Consider the following 19,774-nt stretch of genomic DNA (forward strand, 5'->3'; position numbering starts at 1 on the left):
TTCCGCGGGGCGCTGCGGAGCGGGGTGCGACGTCCCCATCCCCAGCCGCCGGCGAAGCCCCGGGCCCGCCCCCCCCCGGCCGGCCCCGGCCGCGGCCCCTTCCCCGGGGCGGAGGGAGGGAGGCGGGGCCGGGCAGGGCCGCTCGGGGCTGGCGGCGAGAGCGCGGTGCCGCCGGCTGCCGAGGAGCGACGACGAGCGGCAGCGGTAGCGGCCGGGGCTGCTCAGCAGGGCCTGCGGCGGGGCGCGCCCGGCCTCCGGCATGGCCCGGCAATAGGCAGGGAGCGCTGCCCGCCCGCCAGCCCGCCGCTCCCGGCGGCAGCCCCCGCCGCTCCCCGTCCGTCCTATGTGACCCGCCCCGGCGCCAAGATGAAAGGTAGGGACGGGAGCCGGGCGCCCGCTCTGCTGCCCGCACACGTGCGCCGCCGGCACCGGGCAGCGGCAGGGCTGCGTGCGGGCAGGATGCTGGAAGGGCGTGCAGGCATGGAGCAGGCGGCGGGCAGGGCGCAGGCAGGGTCTGTAGGGTGAAGGTAGGGTGCAGGTAGGGACTGTAGGGTGCGGGCAGGATGAAGGTAGCGCACCATGTGAACAGGCTGCTGCAAGATTCGGGCAGGGTGAAGGCAGGGCAGCATGTGGGTAGGGTACGGGCAGGGCACGGTGCGGGGAGGTTGCGGGCAGAACACCTGCAGGGCGCAGGCAGCCGATACCCGGAGAGGCAGCGCGCGGGTTTCGCCTTGGGTTTGGCTTGTGCTGGTCGGTCCGGTCCGGGGAGCTGGGGTGTCCCTGTGTGTGCCCTGTCATGTGTGCTCTCAACAGCACGTTTTCTCTCAGCACCCCGCTTCCCTCTCTCTCTTCCCCCTCCCAGAAGAAGACTTTTATTTTTTCCTAATTTATTTGTTTATATTTTGCAATGCTTTGCGATGTTCTTGGTGTTGCTTCTAAACATCTGGCAGTGATTAGGTGCCAGTAGAGGCTTAACTGGCTTGTGAAATGTATTTGGCATATTTCTCCTCAACAGCCACCGACTGGAAAATATTTGGTCTTTGCTTTGCATCTGTTAAAACTGAAACTTTGTTTCCTTTCCTTTTTCTTTGCCCCCCCCCCTTTTTTTAGTTTTAAATGCATGAAACATGCCACTTCTACTGGTTGACCGGATCCTGCAAAGTTGTGACTGAGTGGTATTATGCACTTTTAAAATCAAATAAAGGAGCAGATGCCAAATTGGTAGACTGTAACGTAGTAAAGATGTATATGGGGGGTTGCAAGACAGCCTCCTGGTTATAAAAATTGATAGTGTTACAGCAAGAGGCAGAGCCTTTACACGCTGGGGAATACTTACAACGAAAACATCAAAGGACATAATGGAAAGTTTAGGAAGTAGTTGGGAGTTTGTGAGAGTTGCATCTAGTTTTTCTTCAGAGGTAAAAATAAACTCAAAGGGTGGAAGGAAAAAACCCATGTGTGTAAGAAAATTGCTTTTGGGCACCCGTGTGCCTGTGCTTGGATTGCAGAGTTTGATTCCAGATGCCAGGAGGCCAGTAAACATCATGATAGTTACACTTAGTTTCCAGAGCCCAGGAAACCAAATGATGTGATTATTTATTCACTTGCCAGAATAGCTGCCTGAAGGGAGGGGAAGCTTTTTGGGGGGGTTATTTTTGCAAGCCCACACACGCTATGTAAGTTACTCCTGGCACTGTGACACAGTGTCTCTACAGGGCCATGCAACATATTAAAAATAATGTATTTACAACGTTTTTTATTTATAGGGTACTTGTGCCAAAAGTTTTGTCATCAGCTTGTCGTTATCAGCATAAGTGTAATGGCAGGAACAAACCAAAACAATGGGGATCCAATAATACAACCGCTGCATGTTATCACCAAAAGCCTTAAGTTCTGTTTTTGCTAGGGCTGAGGCTGCCCTGGTTTTGGGGGGAGGCGGGATGCAAAGATCCAAGGACAGCAGTAAGATATAAGGTAACTTGCGTCTCCTTCCGTTCCACCTCTTTGCAGAGCAGGGAAGCGGCATTTGGAGGGAAGATGTTACTCCTGCTGGGAGCACATGCTGGTGCCTTGCACTCTAGAGAGAGGGAGATGCTTCATGCTGGTTTCTAGCCGTCACTATTCAGTTCCCCTAAGAGCAATCACAGCCATCTTATTTCTTTTCCCTGCAGAGTTACAGAAATCAGTAATAAAACATGCAAAGAAGAACTCTTAGATGACTGTGTTAATAGCAAGAGGAAAGAGAAACTTCGAACAAAACATCACATCAAGTGCCATTGCCAGTGTTATGGAAATCAGAGAGCCAAACCAAATTTTTACTCTGTGCTTTCCTTTTCTGGGTACAGACTTGTTTTTTCATAGTTTCTCTTTAAACTTGATGGTGGTAGTAATTGTAGGACTTGGTGTAGTTACGCATTTTTCTCAATAACATCAGAATGATCTGTTGATTGCAGCTGTCTCTGTATCTACCCTCTCTGGAGAATGGAGGAATATCTAAATAATTACATCACTAAATATCTGTAAGGAATAAATTATATTTTCCATTGCTGGAATTCATAATGTGTTATGTTTTAAATCAGTAAAACAAATTGAAGTTTATGTTTAATATGCTGGCAGTTTTATTTCCAGCAAACTACACTGAGCTCACAAACTTTGTGATACTCTAGTAATAATTCATGTGATTTACAAAGAGACTTGACTGCTTTTGGGTCAGATGTATCTTTATCAAATGATACTTCTAAGTTACAGTTATTTATTGGGGTATGAATGAGTGTTTGTTGCCTGGGAAACAAGTGAAAACAGCTTCCTCATAGTCAAACACCACCACATGTTCAAAAGCACTGGCCCTAATTTAAGACAGGGACAAGAGTTGTTAAGACTGAGAACTGCTTTCTGTATATCTGTGATATATTTTGTAATTATTATTGCAAACTGTATCTGTAATCACTACTGTCATGGCAGTACTGGTCATAACTATTTTCATCTGAAACGTGGATATTGTTTGGATAATGACTTAATACTACTGCCCCAGATCAGGCAGTGACAAAGTCAAGGTGGTCATTTCGGGACTTTTGCTCCAGGATGACAGAGAAGCTCTTAATTATGATACCCAAGGTCGCTCAGCTGCTTCTTCCCACTCTTCCTCCTCCTCGTTCCTCCAGTTGCTATGTACCACTTGTATAACGATGGTGCTGGAGGACAAACATCTGGTGTCATGTGCTTGAAAACTGGAATGTGACTAAATACCCAGTCCTGTGCAGTTCCTCTCACTTAAAAAAAAGACACATGGAGTGAAACAGTGGGACAGGTTCAGCCTTTGTTGTGTTCCACTGAAAGTGGTGAAGCCAGCCCTTGCCTCAGGAGTGGTCTAGTCTGGATGCCTAGCTTAGTGTCGACCAGTTTGCCTCAAAAGCGCCATATGCTCTCTGCACACAGTTTTCAGTACATAGAGTACATTGAGCTTTCATTGGATGTGCCAGCTAACTTTACCTCAAGTTTTCCTTATACAGTGCACACTTTAACAGACAATTAATGGCACATCAGCCTGTATTTCATAGAATAGTTTGTGTTGGAAGGAACCTTTGAAGGTCATCTAATCTAACCCCCCTGCAACGAGCAGGGACATCTTCAACTAGATCAGGTTGCTCATAGCCGCATCCAACCTGACCTTAAATGGTTCCAGGGATGAGGCATCTACGACCTCTCTGGGCAACCTGTGCCAGTCTTTCACCACACTAATCGCAAAACACTTCTTCCTTATATCTGGAAATCATTCCTTCTATGTTTTAACCTGGAGCTCGGATGCAGTCTGCAGGTAGAGCTTCCATTTGGAAGAGCTGAGGGCACATGGAAATTCAGTTGCTCTTTCTGAGCTGCCTAGAAAATTTAAAACAAATAATCTATTTATATGATGTTTACATTATTGACAGGTTTTGTCTTTCCTCTGTTCTGATGCCACTGTTATTTTTACAGTATAAAGGAATAAATGTTCTAATTTCCTAATACAGGAGAAAAGATCTTTCTCTGTAATCTTCACTTGCACAAAATCAAATGCACAGGCATCTGCAAATAGCTCTTTCCTGGACAGAAGCTTCAAACTGCAGGTTTCGAAAAAATCCAGTCCTGAGCATTTTGCAGAAGCCAGAAAGCATCTGAAAACCAAAGATTAGAAGCGGAGTGATCCAGTAACCTTTACTTATGCCAGTTGTAACAGAGCTTGTATGAATATAGTGACGTAAACATGAAACATATGCAGGAGCTCCGAGTGGTGTGTGTTGGACATGTCACAGGACCCTACCGCAGAAGTTCAAAGGCATGAGCAGTTATAATAAATGTGTGATACAATGCAGAACAAATCCCAAGCAATGCTACTATACAGTCAGTGTGTATCCTGAATTGGTTGGTAGTACAGAGGATTTTAAGCCTGAATTGGTTGCTAGCACAAATGGATGAGAAAGAGGATCAAGCAAGCATGTGTCAAAGGAGATTTTTATTAAGAGTATAGAGAAAAGCAGAGTGTTAGAATTTGTGAAGAGAAATCCATTATTTCACAGATAGAAATATTACGGTACCACTACAATGGATATTGAACAGAATTAGCCTATAAGCTAGTTATGACAGGAATATTTTCAGTAATCACTTCTTCACTTGCAGTATTCTACCTTAACCATCCATGTTGGACTAAGAATAGCATGAGCAAGCTTGTCCCTGTGAAGAAGAGAGTTGTTTAAAATCTCCTGTGGCTCGCTATTCTGCTGCTTTGGGTAGCATAAATTTATTCCAGACTGACTTTGCTGCAGCTGAGAGCCCTTTTCAGTCACCATCACTGAGCAGTTTGCTTAGATCTGCACTCGAAGACCATTGTGCTGAGAGGTGCAAACACCTTTGCCTGCTAGGATAAGGAGGGAAAGGTGATCTTGCAGAGAGAGAGAGCTGGTAAGGCCTTGCAGAGGAAAGGAAGTAAAATAAAGAAAGAGAACTAGAGGAAATGTCAAGGATGAAAGCAGTTCAGTGCTGTGAAGGATGTGTGCCCAGTTATCTTCAGCTTCACAAAACATTCCTTATCCTGAGGTTCTGTGTGTCAGAACAGAGATTCCCTCCTTCCAGCCTTCCCCCTTGGAAAGCAAAATGAAGACGCTTTTCACCAGGCACTGAAAGTGAACCTGATCCTCCGAATAATGTGAGTGTGGTCTGTACAAGTGAGGGACCAGCTTAAGATGAATTGTCTTCAGAGTCTTGACTGCTTCCACCTAAAACTGCAGTCCCTTTTGGTGCATAAATTTGAGGTGAAGACTGCGATGTCACTGGGGAACCAAGTGAATGAGTTATGGGAGGTAATAGAGACGTGTGTTGTTAGGAATGTGTATGCCATTTTAATGCTGCTGTTAATTGCCTCCTCTGACATACAGACAGGGGGGCACAATTTTTCAGTGCACTAATGAGAACAGATCTGTTTGCTCTTAAATCATTACAATGAAATATGATATGATTTAAACTTTTAACTTCTAAGGTCGACCCTCTGCACCATGCAGCTGGTCCTGACCCCAGTACTGTAGCAATGGTCTGCAGTGCTGACAGGCTAAGAAACACCTATGTACTATTTTCATTTTGAGCCTGAAAAGCAAAACCGGAGTAATAGTTCTTATACCTCTGAATTTCTTAATCTTCTGTCTTCTTTTTTGTTTTATTCTTAATGTGAGCTCTCACATTTTTCAGACATAGCAGTGGGGGAATAGTTCGAGACCCCAGTATTACAATGCACCCATTTATCATGTTTTGTTTGGTTTATGCATGATTAGGTGATGAGAGACACAATCCAAGTCCTAGCTAATGTGTCAAGAGAAGATCTCTGATCTGGGACCTTGCTCCTTGCTTTCTTGTGATACTGAAAATAGACAAATTCCCAGATGAGCTGCCTGAAGGACAGAGGTGGGGAAAAACCTTAGTCTTGTTGCCAGAATCCAGGCTCAGATGAAATCCCGAAGGATGTTTTGGGATGTGGGGAGGTGGGCTGTCTTCCAGGACTGCCTCAGCTGAACCTCTGCCACAATACCCCTAAAGACTAGGTACTCTGGAAATGCAGGATCCATGTAAGCCCCATTTGAAGGAGTGTACTATGTGAGAAGTTGGACAAAGGACTGGGTGGAAAATATGGGCACTATACAGCCAACAACAGTGATGCTGTGAGCATGATGTGTCAGCTTGGGACCTTGTCAATTGGGAACCGTTTTAAGTGTGGGGTAGGTTTTTACGAGGGCTCATCAAAATTGATTTAGGGAGAAAGAGTTGAATATGAAAAGGGGCTACAAGCAAAAAGTAGCAGAGAAAGGCAGAAGAAGAAGAAAAGTGAAACAAAGCATCTGTGAAGAGAGAGGGGAATGAGCGGCCCGTTGGTATAAGCAGGAGACTGTCCAGAATAAAAGCTGTGAAAACCAGTGGAAACCAATTAGACTGATGAAATCATCAACATCTGAAGGCCGCAGCTGCTTGCTGTGCTTCTGCTGGCTCAGTTTCACCTCTAGGTCAGTACTCTGAATGTAGACCCAGTTAATAGTGACCAGAAATGCATATAAATCTGGTTGCTGCTCAAAAAGCTTTTGAAATGTGATTTGAGAAAGATATTGGTGTGTTCACTGTTCTCATCTGTCTGAACAGTTGTTAATATTACAGAAACCTCACAAGTGGATAAATTTTGCCTTTCCATGAGAAGGCTGAGATGGAGAGAGAGCAGAAGTAGCTTTTGGACACTGCAAGCAGTCCCTCATGGAGATGCACTTGTGGTTCGGAGCAGAGTTCTGCATCCATGCTGGTTTATGGGTTAAAGAGAGGAGTGTATCACCATTTTCAAATAATGGGCACAGTTTCTTTCCAAATTGTACCAAAAAAACCCCCAAAATCTGGTTTTGATAATAAAATTAATTTTACATAGTTGCACTGGGATATAACTATGTAGTTCCCATTAAGTCAGTGGGAAAGGCAGGGCCCCAGCTATTAAAGCTCTTTGGGAGATTTATTTTAAAGGAAACTCTCACACTGGATATCATTGTTACTACAAATTAATCTTATAGTCCTGAGTTCCCAGCGTGGTACTTAGGGGTAAGTTCTAATGTACTGTAAATCGAATTTTCCAAAGGATTATAAAGGAACTTCTAAAATCCGACTTGAACCTCGGTATGACGATTTTCAGCCCAGATGCCTCATTCTCTCCTGAAATAGATTTGCCCAGATTTTTAAATATAGTGTAGAATATTGGTGTCTTTTCTTAATTCAACACTTCAAACAGTCTTTAAGCAGATTTTGAACCCATCTTTAGTGCACGTGAAAGTTACAGAAATGATTGGATAGTGTGTGTCTGCAGCCATCATACAACCCAGCATCTCTAATGGTTCTGAGGTCTTGTTTGCTTCATTAGTTAATCCTCTTTAAATGGCTGAGCGGGGTGTACTGTTAAAAGGTGACACCTGAACACGTACATTAGCGGCTTTATGTAACACCTTGTGTATGCCAACACTGACACCCACAAAAGGAAGGGGATAAAATGGAAACAATTTCCCTAAATTCACCTTGCACCAAAGGCTCCTCAGATATGGTGCTATTCCCGCAACAGGACTGAGTGATGCGGTGGTTATAGGCCCCATATAGTCCCGGGGCAGATTTGGCATCCTTTCTGGCTCCAAGCCAGCTCTTTCTTACTTGACCTCGGAGTGACTCGTAAGTGGTCCATGATTAATTTATTTAAGATTTAAGAACAAGAACTAGAAATTACACAGTTCTACTCCATAGATTTTTGCTTTGCCTCTAGCAAATTAATCAAATGAGAGTCTAATTTGTTTTAGATTAAATGAATTCCCTCTGTTTGCTGTGTTAATCCCCAGCTGAACTGCTTTTTTGAATTTCCACTCCCTTGAAGCGTTTTACTGTAACTTATTTAACTCTACATCTGTATTTATTAGAGGTGTTGCAGTAATAATTCATAACTATAGGGCAAGCAGAATTTGGCATTGTTACTTGGTTGGGTGTGAATATAGCCCAAATATCTCAAAGATTGGGGTGTTTTTTTTTACCAGAGCTCTTGCTTTATACTGACTCCCTAAAATATTTGATGTACTGCTGCTCAGCTACAGCAAGCCACTTATTTTTAGTGGTTTGCTGTAAGCTCTGCGTGACAATCTGTTGTAGCCTCCAAGGAGACTCTTGTAAACCTGATGAAACAGGAGCTCTCTGGTGGTCCTTCCCCTACACAGTTAAATACAATTGGTTGCTCACATATGTTTCTGTTCTGCCCAAAGTTCACCTTTTTTATGGACCTTCTTTCTGCCAGAGCTCAATAGAAGTCAGTGTAACAAGAAATCACATTTTAACCAGCTTTTCATGTTTCTTCATCTTTCTTATTCTGGATTCTCTTTCAGCTCACAGCTAGGAGCTTGGTAGAGCAGCTTGTAACTAAACTGTGTCTGGTCTTCCCAGTACTAAAGAGTTAATTCTTCTGTCTGGGACATCTGCTTTATCGTCTGTTTCAATGAGGAATCTGCCTTTCGTATTTTTCACCCAGGAAAATAAGCCTTGCCTATATATTAAATGTATATGTATGTAATGGAAATACTGCATTCATTCCAGTCCTCTCTGTAACCAGGAAGGGCCAGATTTAAACTAAAGAAAAATATTTCTAACCTATGCATCTCACAATGTCAAACAAACCCTCTTACACCAGTTGCAGCCACACTCAGGTGTATGGGCACCACTGACATAAAAATGCAGGATCTTCTTCTGTAATATCAGCCACTGGTGCTCAAAACTCGTGTATTTTTTCCACGCCAATTTCTGATACTGCCTTTAAAAGCATAAGGCATAAAACATGCTGGATGTTTTCTTACTATTTGCTTTCCTACTTGGCATGTATTTTCTTAACCTCTGTAATTCGTCACAGACCACATTTTCATAGTTTCCTCTAGAAAAGCTGTTCCCTTTACAACGCAAATGTAGGTTCTCGTGTATTTTCCCAATTCAAAGATTTCAGGAAGCTTTGAGATTTTTTGTAAAATCTGTGACAAAACCTTGATATTTCTAGCACTGGAACAGGGAGCAGAGGGCCAAGTTTCTGCTGCCTCCAGTGAGCACAGTGCTGCCCGGAAGATATGGGAGGAGCCGTCTGGGGCACATGGCTTTGCCTTGGGGCTCAAATTTATAGACTTGTTTGTCAACTTCTTTTTTAATATTTCAAACACAATTTTCTTTTGAAGCAGGACTTTCAACCCGTCCAGGTCTCTTTTTCCAAAGGATACACTGCTGTTAATTTCTGAACATTTAGTCTAACCTTGGTTTATTAATTTATTCCTCCCATCTTTATTTTCCTTATAATCATTACATTACAGTTTGTATTGTAAAACATGATTTGATCCAAGTGCCTAGTGGCAGCTGTGACTGAAAGACCACTGAGCTTAGTCTGTTAAATAACTTTAATAGGCTTCTTCTAAATACATTGCTGCTTGTTGCTACATCAACACACAAGGGCTAAAAAGGTTTTCTCTGTTTCAGATTTTAGTAAGCAAAGAGCTAGGTCACCAAGTGACAAAACTGTCCTTGTCCATCTCCACTTCTTTGTTCCAAGTGCCACAAGCACTCTTCAAAATTGGGAGATTAATGAATAATCATAAAGTATTCAAAGCTGAAGAAAAAAGAAAAATCACCCTAGCAGGCAGGCCATGCACTGTTGCAAACATTAGAAAGTGTATATATATATACATATCTAAATATATATATTTAGAAAGTATGCAAGTGTATATGTAAATGTGTATTGTATATATGTGTATGAAACGTATATAATATGTTGCAAATATAAAAAGTCCAAAGAAACAAAAACATTATAATAAACTTGGGTGACATGATTTAGTGTGAGGTGTCCCTGCCCATGGCAGGGGGGTTAGAACTAGATGATCCTAAGGTCCTTTCCAACCTTAACCATTCTATGATTCTACAGTTCTAATGCATGGCCAGGGCAATAATGTTGGGCTAAGCATGAAAAACTAAACAACAGGGAAGAGTCTGGCAGCCTGGGAGGAAGGTCTTGAAGATGTGACATAGGATTAAGCCACATGATTTAAACAGCCTGGCTGTGTATGTCAGATATGGATTGGATAAACCAGGTTATGCTTCTGAGAAACAAAGGAGGTGATTGTGTTACAGCCCTGATAGCAGAAGAGGGCAGGAAGCTGAGGGCTCTGGAGCTGGTATCTTTTTTGTGCAGTGTTTTATCTTTTGTACAAGAGGGGAAGATCTTTCCTGAGTAGTTCAATACTGGGATAAGAAGCTTGGAGGTTGACTGTTTATGGCTTATTAGTGTTTGTCATGTTTTGTTGGGTGACCTTGAGTTCAGATAACATTTGGAACAATTGTGAGCGTTTGTTGGGTTTGTTTTTTTAAAGGTTTCTTTCTGCCTTCAAAATCAGAATGTGTTTGTTTTGCCTAAAGAGTGTCCATTGGTTCTTCCTTATGAAAAGGTTCTTCCTTTCAAAAAGGTTCTTCCTTTCCTTAAATGCACATCTGAACTTGGGGGTGTAGCCTAAGATATGGACAGGAGTGCCTCTGGCAGTGAACAAAACATTTTACCTGGGGAGGAACGTGAGTTTTGAGCTATTTTATCAAAAGTGCTGTCTGATTAAAGGCTGTCATTCTGCAAAATTATGCATTTCATGGACTTCTTTGTTGCTTCAGGAAATGTCTCCCTCGGGCTTCTGCGCATGGCACCTTGCAGCTCAGAAGGAGGTGGAGGTTAGATTTCTTGCTGGACATACACTCAAATGATTTGGGTCTGGATGTGTACCATGCCTTTATTTCACCATCAGATTCATCCCCCCAAGGCTTTGGTTTGGCCCAAGTTAGCTGTCGCACTAGTTAGCCCAGTCTCAAGATGCAGTAAGTCTGTGGACAGTAAAGGTCTAACTGAACACCAACCTCTCACTCCACCATGTCTGTTTATCTGCTTTGAGCTTCCTTTTCCACTGATGCTCACTGAATGTTCCTTCTGGTGAAGCTCTTGACTGGCTTTGAGCTGTTCCCTTCACACCTCATGTCAGGGACAGGCCTTGGATGGAGAGGTTGCGAGTAGGCTTCCTCAGCATCCCATGCTGGAAGATAGTAAGCATCACTGAAGCTCCCCAGGGTGTTACATCTGTCTCCCCTCTGCTGCGATGAAAACAACAGCCTGGGTTTTGGAGAGTGGCGATTGCTGTCAGCTCATGGTGGTGGGTGATTTTTCACAGTGTGGAGGCAGGCTTGCCTGCACCCTTCTGCTCAGAAACGTGGCAAGACAATGTGGTTCCCCAGTGCAGCACTGGGCTGCAAACCACCGGCCACAGTTTGGGAAGCTGTGTCCTAGGTCCCATTTAAAAGAGCCTTGCAGAGTCTTCCCCCAGCTTGGAATGGTGCTTGGAGGAGGGGGAATGGGTCTCCTCTGCTCTCCCTGGGAAATAGGGAAGCAGGAGATGAGCAGCCTGGGCTGTGCTGCCCTCCCTGGCAGTTGGTCTCCTGGTGCAAAGGCTGGTGCTGGTGACGAGGCAGTGCTCTTGCCTTCCCGACTCAGCAGAAAGAGGAGTTGTGTTGGTAGAAAGCAGCTGAACACACGAACACAAACATATCCTTTTAGAGAAGTCATGGGTGTGTTTCTTCTGCTGATGCCAGCCTTTTCCGTTGCTGCTGGAAAGAACTGGAGAGAAATTAAGCTTCTGACAAAAAAAAACCCCAAAAAACCCCTGAGATTATTAGCATTTTACTGCTTGCTGGCTGGTGAAGATAAGAACAGAAGGGCTTAAAGGGTGGTTTTTTTTCTCATCTGCTTGAGGTTATCAGTTCTGTTTCCAATTTTTTATTGGATCATGACTCTTCAGGCCAAGCTAGCACCCATGGGAGGTGGTGAATGGACAGACAGCCATTGCCTCTGACTCCTCTCATTCATTACTCAGCATAGCTATGCATAGCACTTTGTGCAGGCAACCCAGCTTGTGCATGTATAACCAGAGCCCAACTGCCTGGATGGCATAGGCAGTGGGCTGGAGCAAGTGCCGTGCTCCAGATGAGCCTGCCCAAGCAGCATGCTTGTAACAATTGTGGCCATGGTTGTGATAAGAGGCATGTCTGCTCTGATGTGTACTTAGGTGGACAAGCAGGCCTCGGGGTAGGTGCCAGCTGATAAACCATTTGTAGTCTGGATTTTTGTTGAGGACACCATTTGGGGGAAAGGCTCTGAACTGCCTTTTCTACTCAGGGACAGAGGTGGGATATGGGCGGTGGAGGGGAAGATCAGTAACGTGCCTTACAAGTCAGTTAAACTTACAAGTACATTAATTTATGAATTTGACCCTGTAAAAACTTCCCATCTTTTTCCAGTGGTAGTAGTAATAATCTGTTCTTGTCTTTCTTTTTTCTCCAGACGATTTTGCAGAGGAGGAGGAGGTACAGTCCTTCGGCTACAAGAGGTTTGGTAAGTGGCAGCAGACCTTTCTGCTTGCTATTGCATAGTGCTTAGGGTAAGCCAAACACTTGCTATGAAAACCTCTCTTGCTGGCAGCATCAAACATGCAGGTACAGTCCTGTTACCCACTTCAGTCTAATATCTGCCCAGTGGAAGGTGTGATTCTTAGACTTGGTTTATTTTCTTGGCGAACACACACTTCAGCAATAGCCCTGATCAGAAGCAAGTGGTTGGTTTCGTTATTTGATCGCTAGCATTACAAACCTGAAGCCCATACCTGAACAGAAATTAATGTGCTGGCTGCTAAAAAGGGTCCACACCTCTCCCATGTCCCTTGCCCAGATGAGCTTTCCTTCGGCCCACAGACCAATGTGCAGTGGGGTTTGTAGGTTTTCCCAGTAGCGGTGGCATGGGACCTCTTGTAGACTCATAGAAGCTGTACTGCCAGCTGTGACAGGAGATATGCTGTTCACCCCTCTCAAAAAAGAAGTATATGATATGAATGTATTGTGGTGTCAAAAATTATTGAAATGAGGTCAGTCTCTTTCTTTCCTTTTCCCACTTTCTTTCCCTTTTTTGTGTGAAGAAGTACATCTGTGTACAGGGGTCAGCAGCCTTAGAGAATCCTCTTTTCAAGGCTCCTGTGCTCTTTCCCTCAGGTAACATTTCAGTCTCTACCCAAGGCAGGCTAACTGCTATCCCTACAAGCACAGGGAGGTGACATGGTGTCCTCGAGCTCCCACAGCACCGACTCTGTCTTGGAGCAGCCAAGGGGTCTCATCATCCAAGCTGCTAGCTGCCTTTTCAACTGTAAGGTGTCAGGATAAAAGTTCACCTTATTTTTTCCCTCCTGGGAAAGTGGCTGCAACAAGAGCCACTTTGAACAGCCCCACTTGGCAAACGGATAGGAAAGGCAGGCTGAAAATGAAAAATAAGTCAACAATCCCTTCTAAGCAGGGGGAGGCAGTGTAAGGAGATGCAGCCTTCAAGAGGTGGGGAGCACATTCGCATGACCTCTTCTACCCCCTGAACTACTCCTCCGCTCCCTGCTGTTGAGCTTTATTTTGGATAGATCAGCCAACCACAGAGCCAGCATCTGTGGCTTGGAAAGTCCTCCCATAAGGCTGCACACAGGGCTTTTTCCTTCATTTTTTATATATATTTTTTTTATTAGGCCCTGGAACATCAAAAAAAAAGTAATCTTGAGAAATAAGAAGAAATGTGAACTGTTCATTTCTGTCATCTCCAGCTGGATTCATTAACACCTACAAAAATAGCTTTCCTCTGTGTTGCCTACTACCTAGCTATCCCTGGTCAGCATGCTCTTGCGGTGAACTGTGAAAGGTTTTAGCAAGGAGCGGGCACTCCACTGTCCTTACTATCCCAATAGTAAGTGCACTGTTGTGTTGCACATGATGGGACTTTTGCATGTTGCTTTCATTTCTTTCTTTCTCCTGGGTAATGTGGTCTACCAGTGTGAGTTATTTCTTCCCTTAGAAATGCAAGGTTTGTCTGAGCATTTCCAGAAATGCTTGTGCTGTTGTGCTTGGTGATGTGGCAGGAGGGAAGAAGGGCCAGCAGTCTGGCAGTGGCAGAAGAAAGAGATTTCACCACAAAAAAAGACAGGGTAGTTCTACCCTTAGGAAATAACCATAACGCCCTTCTCCTCCATGAAGACATCATTGTGGTCAGGGAAGTATCCCATATGCTTGCAGTACAGACATCTGCAGAAGAGCCTCAACTAAAGGGGGAATGGGGGTTATGAAGCCATAGCATTGGCACTGGTGAGAGTTGTGTAACTCAGTAGTGTAATGATCCAAGAAGCTTTCTTTCTCCATACTATTTCTGAGCCCGAACTTCCCATTTACCCTTCCTCATCTTTCCCAACATCATGGGGCAGCACATGGACGAACTAGGCTGACTTGGTTTTCCTACGTCCGTCCACCAGCACTTGTGCTTGTTTGCCTGTGAGTACTCATAAATCATAGAATCATAGAATAGTTAGGGTTGGAAAGGGCCTTAAGATCATCTAGTTCCAACCCCCCTGCCATGGGCAGGGACACCCCACACTAAACCATGCCACCCAAGGCCTCATCCAACCTGGCCTTGAACACTGTCAGGGATGGAGCATTCACAACTTTCCTGGGCAACCCACTCCAGTGCCTCACCACCCTCACAGTAAAGAATTTCTTCCTTATATCTAACCTGAACTTCCCCTGTTTAAGTTTTAATCTGTTGCCCCTTGTCCTATCACTACAGTCCCTAATGAAGAGTCTCTCCCTTGCATCCTTGTAGGCCCCCTTCAGATACTGGAAGGCTGCTATGAGGTCTCCACATAGCATTCTCTTCTCCAGGCTGAACAGCCCCAACTTTCTCAGCCTGTCAAATAAATGGGTTATTCCCCCTCCTTCAGAAAACCCAACTCAGTGCATTCCCATTTCTGCAGTCCTCGCTGCATTTCCAGGCAGCCTCTGAGCAACCTCTGGTGGGAGTGGGAGCCATGTGCCTTCAGCAGTGCTGGCTGCTTCACCTGGCACTAAGCTCCTCCATTTAGTAAGGTGACAGGCATGTCTTTTAAGAACTCCAAATTCACTAGCCAGCTGCATCAGCATTTCCAGTGAATCACCAGAGGTTGTTCTTGAGGCAGAAATGCATCTGAGTAGTTCAAGCTCCTGCTTGACCAGTCAGAAATGTTATGCCTGCTGTCCCAGCTGGTGTTTCCTCTTTGCCTTGCGTCCTCACTGGTAAGAGAACACAATATAGGGGAAACCAAAGGCAAGAACCAAGTTCTGTTATATGAACCTTTGATAAAAGGTCATTTTGAAAGGAGTCCCATCCTGCCTACTGGCTGGCACTACAGAAATCGCAGTGCTGTTCCTGTACAGCCTCCTGGAGTGGGCAGCAATAAAAGCAGCAGTGGGGTTTTTGTTTCAGGAGCCATGGTCTAAGAGCAGTTGTGTTAATATATTGTGGCCGGAGTACTCCCTCTATGTGCTGTTGACATGAGACATGGTCAGAGGTCCACGACTTAAGTGCCTTTGACTCCATCATTTGGAAGTGTGAGGCCTTGTTTGAAGCAAAATGTGTTCCAAGGGGGAGATGGCTGAAGCACAACTGGTTTGTAAAAAACATGGCTTGCAGTGAGTCACTGCTGGCAGCTGGGAACATGTGTGGGTCAGCACTTGGCAGGCAAAGCCTTGACCAAACTTCTTTCCTAGAGTTCAGCTGAGGAGTTTATTATTAGCTGCCTTGCTGCTGGAGACTGTAGTTTGGTTCAAGGAAGGAAGAGATCTGCGGAGGGAAGGAGGGACAGAAGCATTCTTCAACAATGCTCATTTTGGGGAAGAAGCTTTTGAAAAGAGGACTGAATACACAATATCCTGCACTGCTTCTCCTTTTTTGCCACAGGGAATCCAGGGGGGTTGAGGAAAGTGCTCTTTCCAGCTGACTGATGCTGTTTACTTCTTCTCAATGGATGCTACAGATGTGCAGGAACACTGCCAGAAATGCAATGCTCAGCTGCAGTGCCTCCAGATTACTGCACTGAAAAAGCACGTGAGGAAGCGTGTTTCTTATCATGGTTACTTCATCATCAGTCACTGCTCAGGCTGCTTTGAAGTTATCTGCTCCAGATAAGAAGTTATGCCTATCCAGTGGTTTTCCTCTACTAGACTGCCACCAATGTTAACTCTTTTGTCAGTCAGTGTCGTTGGTTTGCACCATCCCATGCACACCCCACTTTGGGAAAGAATGAACGAGGAAAGGGCAAAACTTGCTTTTCAATATTACACACTTTTGGGATGCTAAATCTCAGGCCTGAGGGCTTTGGCTAGTGTCTAGGTGGTAGCAGGATGAGATCTCTTCATGGCAGGGTTTTGACTCTGAGATTCAGGCTCTGGGCATAGGCACAGATGAGGAAATTGAGGGGAACTATTAGACTCTGAGGTGGCCTATCTGTCTTCCTAGTTTGTGGCATTCCCAGGTAATAGATACAGAGATCATTTTGTATTTGTTTTTTATGTTAATGTTTTAGATCTTAAAACCTGCACTTTACTGAACAGAGTATATAATGTAGAAATTTCAATGTGAAATTATTCATTGCAAGTTACAATGCAATATAGAACAGCTGAACGCAAAGGACATGGTTGTTGAACTGTCAAAAGGAATGTCCTTTGAACTGTTGCAAAGCACACTTGTCAATGTTTTAGAAAACAGGCTTCGAAGAAACGAGCTGAAAACCCTGCTGATGAAGAGAAGCCTCTCAAGGAATCAGAAGATAGGGCCAGTGCACTATAGATAAGTAGAAGACTAAACAGCTTGTGTGAGATCATTACCCTTTGCCCTTGGCAAACACAGACAAAATTGGAGGCTGTAAGCTTGTCCTTCACAGTGAGACTCATATCAGTCACCCTTATGCTCTAGATCATGAGTCAGGGTCCTCCTCGCCTTCACCTTTGCACTGCCCTGCCGTTGGGGGCTGAGCCATTGGTAGGGGACGGTCCTGTGTGTCCCCAGGTATCTCCAGTGTGCACCAAGGCACTGGCCCTCTGGTCTTCCCCACACCCTGTAGGTCAACAGCTGTTAGGAAAGGAGGGATAAAGATTACTTGGGGCTCCTATCAAGTAAGGTGGGTATATTTTTAGGTATCTTCCATAGGGAATGTAAGAGATGTCTGGGTCAGGATGCCACGTCTGTATGGTTATGACAGTCTAGCTCCTGAGCATTATTCCAGGTGTGAGAATTAAATCTAGAGATTTCTGGATCAGAAATGGATGAATCATCCTGCCACACAGTAACAAAATCCGCTACACTAAAAAGAGGTGAGGGGGGGAAAAGAAGATGTTTAACAACATATTTGGAAAATAAGATTTTTTTCCTTCACAAGTGGCTTGGGAGCAGCCTGAACTAGATCCATTTAATAACTGCTTTCTCACTATATATTGTTTATACTATTTTATACAGTGAGAAGCTATATATTATTTCCCCACCTTTGATAGGATGCAACTGGGGAGGTTTAGGAATGAAACAACTGATAAAAGCCTTATGAATGGTTTACAGCAATAAATGATAACTGAAATGGAATAATTTTTCAGGAAAGGGTTTAAAAAATGCATTTTTTTTTTTCTGCCTATAAATAACAGTTCAACCATGATTATGGTAATCAAAACTCATGGCTTAGAATTTTGTGATAGATCAGGAATAGCATTCATTCATTAACACTGCACAGACAGAATAATTTCAGTCCTTATGTATGGATAAATCCAGGCCATTGTTCATATCTATAATAACATGCACAAAAAAAAAAAGGCCTGGTGGTGTGCTAGATCCATACAAATCTTGAGCCCCTAACAAAAAGAAAAAAAGTAATTCTAAGCTTTAGGAATTTGTCAGCTTTTCTTTATGGCTTGTAAACGACCAGTGAGGGATTTCAGGTGCCACAAGCCACATCCCTGCCTGGGCATTCTTTCACACGTATGCATGCAGCGTGTAATCATGTGGCTTAATAAAAAGTCACAGGGTCACTGATACTCACAAAGCCAGAGGAAAGCTGGGCACGTTGCTTCCAGTTCACTGATCTGGCCATATTTATCTGATGAGGATTTTGCCTGTGTGCATCCTGGGGTAATTAAATCCCCACTGAATGGTGGTGCCCATGTGGCTGTTCATTTTAGGCTGAGAAATTTCATTTGGAGCCACCCTTTTAATTGCCATGGCCAGTAAGGTGGCAGGGGCAGAGCTTGCCTTCTCCTGGGGTGAGCCATGAGCGGTGGGGAGAGCTCAGCACTTTTGGGTGTCCTGGGTTTGTGTCGGGGCTTCAGTCCCATGCATCCGCGGCTGCGTGCAGAGGGACTGCCTGTGAAGGGTTTCTTTGTCTTTCTTTTCTTTCCAGAATACTGAGGAAGTTGAAGTCTTGACAGATAAATAAATAAAGGCTGACATGTGTGTAGTATTGCCACTGCAGAGGAACATCGAGGTTCTCACAAGCTGTCAAGGTGTCTGCGTGCCACCAGCATGTCCCTCCTCTGTCAGTAGCCTCTATCTCTTGCAATATAAAAGGCATGGGTGATAAATGGATTATTGCTGGTATATCCAAACCACAAATTTAAAACCACCAGTCCTCCTAAAGATGTTATAATAATAGCAACTAATAGTTGCTGATTAATCCATCAGTGTCAGGCAGTAATAGCGAGATCCAAAAAGTTATCAGATCTGTGTGTCATGTGCTAACTTATTGAGGAGCTGTAGGAGCTGTTCAGGTCTATGGGTTTGAAGCTGCCACTCTCCAACCTGTCCTGCTGTGCCTGGCTAAAGCAATTCTTCTAATCCAAACCCATAAAGAGGCCTCTTAGCAATGCCGTGAGGACTAAAGTCATTCCAGCTGTGTGCTCTTATGTAGGCAATCTATTTTCTCTTAGTTACGGGTTTTTCCTATCTAGTACAATTAAAATTCCTGACATGTTTCTTCATATATTGCATTTGTATGCTTGGAGCAATATCTGTTTGATCAATTGCTGTCTTTTAGAGGTGCGTTGCAAGGCGGTGTGGTCACCATTATATGTAAATCTTGCTCTCTCTTTATTCATTAGAGCCATAAAATAGGTGTGTGGGCTGAACAGTATGTTGTATTTCCGAATGGAATGAAAAACACTGGCTACACTGAAAGCAACACCTGGGGATTTTATATGTATTTCCCTGTAAACTAGCTGGACAAATAATGTTTGGTAATATCAGCTTGCTGCCAAAACACCTAGGCTGCATTACGGGCTGTTCAACTTCATGACAAAATTACCTGTGAAATTAAAGTCTTGGAAGGAAACTAAGCATTGTATTTTCAGCACCGTTATGTCTCCATGCAAAGGAGTAATGCACAAAAACTTGGAGAAATGAAAACTTTAAGAAAAAATTGTTGGAAGTGCCTGTTAGTGGACTCTCCCAGCGCTGCTGTGGAATTGTAGCACACATCAGCATTACTCCTGAGCTCCTCTTAAGCTGTATTCCAAATACAAGTCTGCATCTGTAGCCAACTGTTACTATACTCTGCTCTTTACTGTGTGCTGTTAACTGCAAGGTTGCAAGTGCTCAAATGCGTCTAATTGGTCTTTGGCCTCTTCTGTACCAACTTCAGAGTTATTCCCCATCAGAAGGGTGTTGTACTGTATACTTAACTGCCAGTGACACAGATGCGCTGGTGTCTCATAAAAAAGAGACTGCTGTTTTCCCTTGAGGATAGATTGTTAGATACATCCACACGCAACATAAAGCACATACCCGTTGTGTGCTGCTTAATACTGGTATCCTAGATTCCTT

The 19,774-nt window shown here is 44.2% G+C and overlaps 1 protein-coding gene across 1 annotated transcript in view; it reads left to right on the top strand.

Annotated features, from left to right (window-relative positions):
- Positions 1 to 269: 269 nt before the first annotated feature.
- The window catches only part of COLEC12 (collectin subfamily member 12), a gene marked incomplete at its 3' end in the record, with an annotated part of 110,707 nt that continues 91,202 nt past the window's right edge, over positions 270 to 19,774 (top strand). Inside the window, exons 1-2 of the mRNA XM_080609698.1 lie at positions 270 to 373; positions 12,425 to 12,475. Of these exons, the coding sequence (XP_080465824.1) occupies positions 367 to 373; positions 12,425 to 12,475 (58 nt within the window). The 5' untranslated portion in view covers positions 270 to 366. The remainder of the gene's footprint in view (positions 374 to 12,424; positions 12,476 to 19,774) is intronic.

The sequence above is a fragment of the Psittacula echo genome (genome assembly GCF_963264785.1).
Source record: "Psittacula echo genome assembly, chromosome: 2".
NCBI lineage: Eukaryota > Metazoa > Chordata > Aves > Psittaciformes > Psittacidae > Psittacula > Psittacula echo.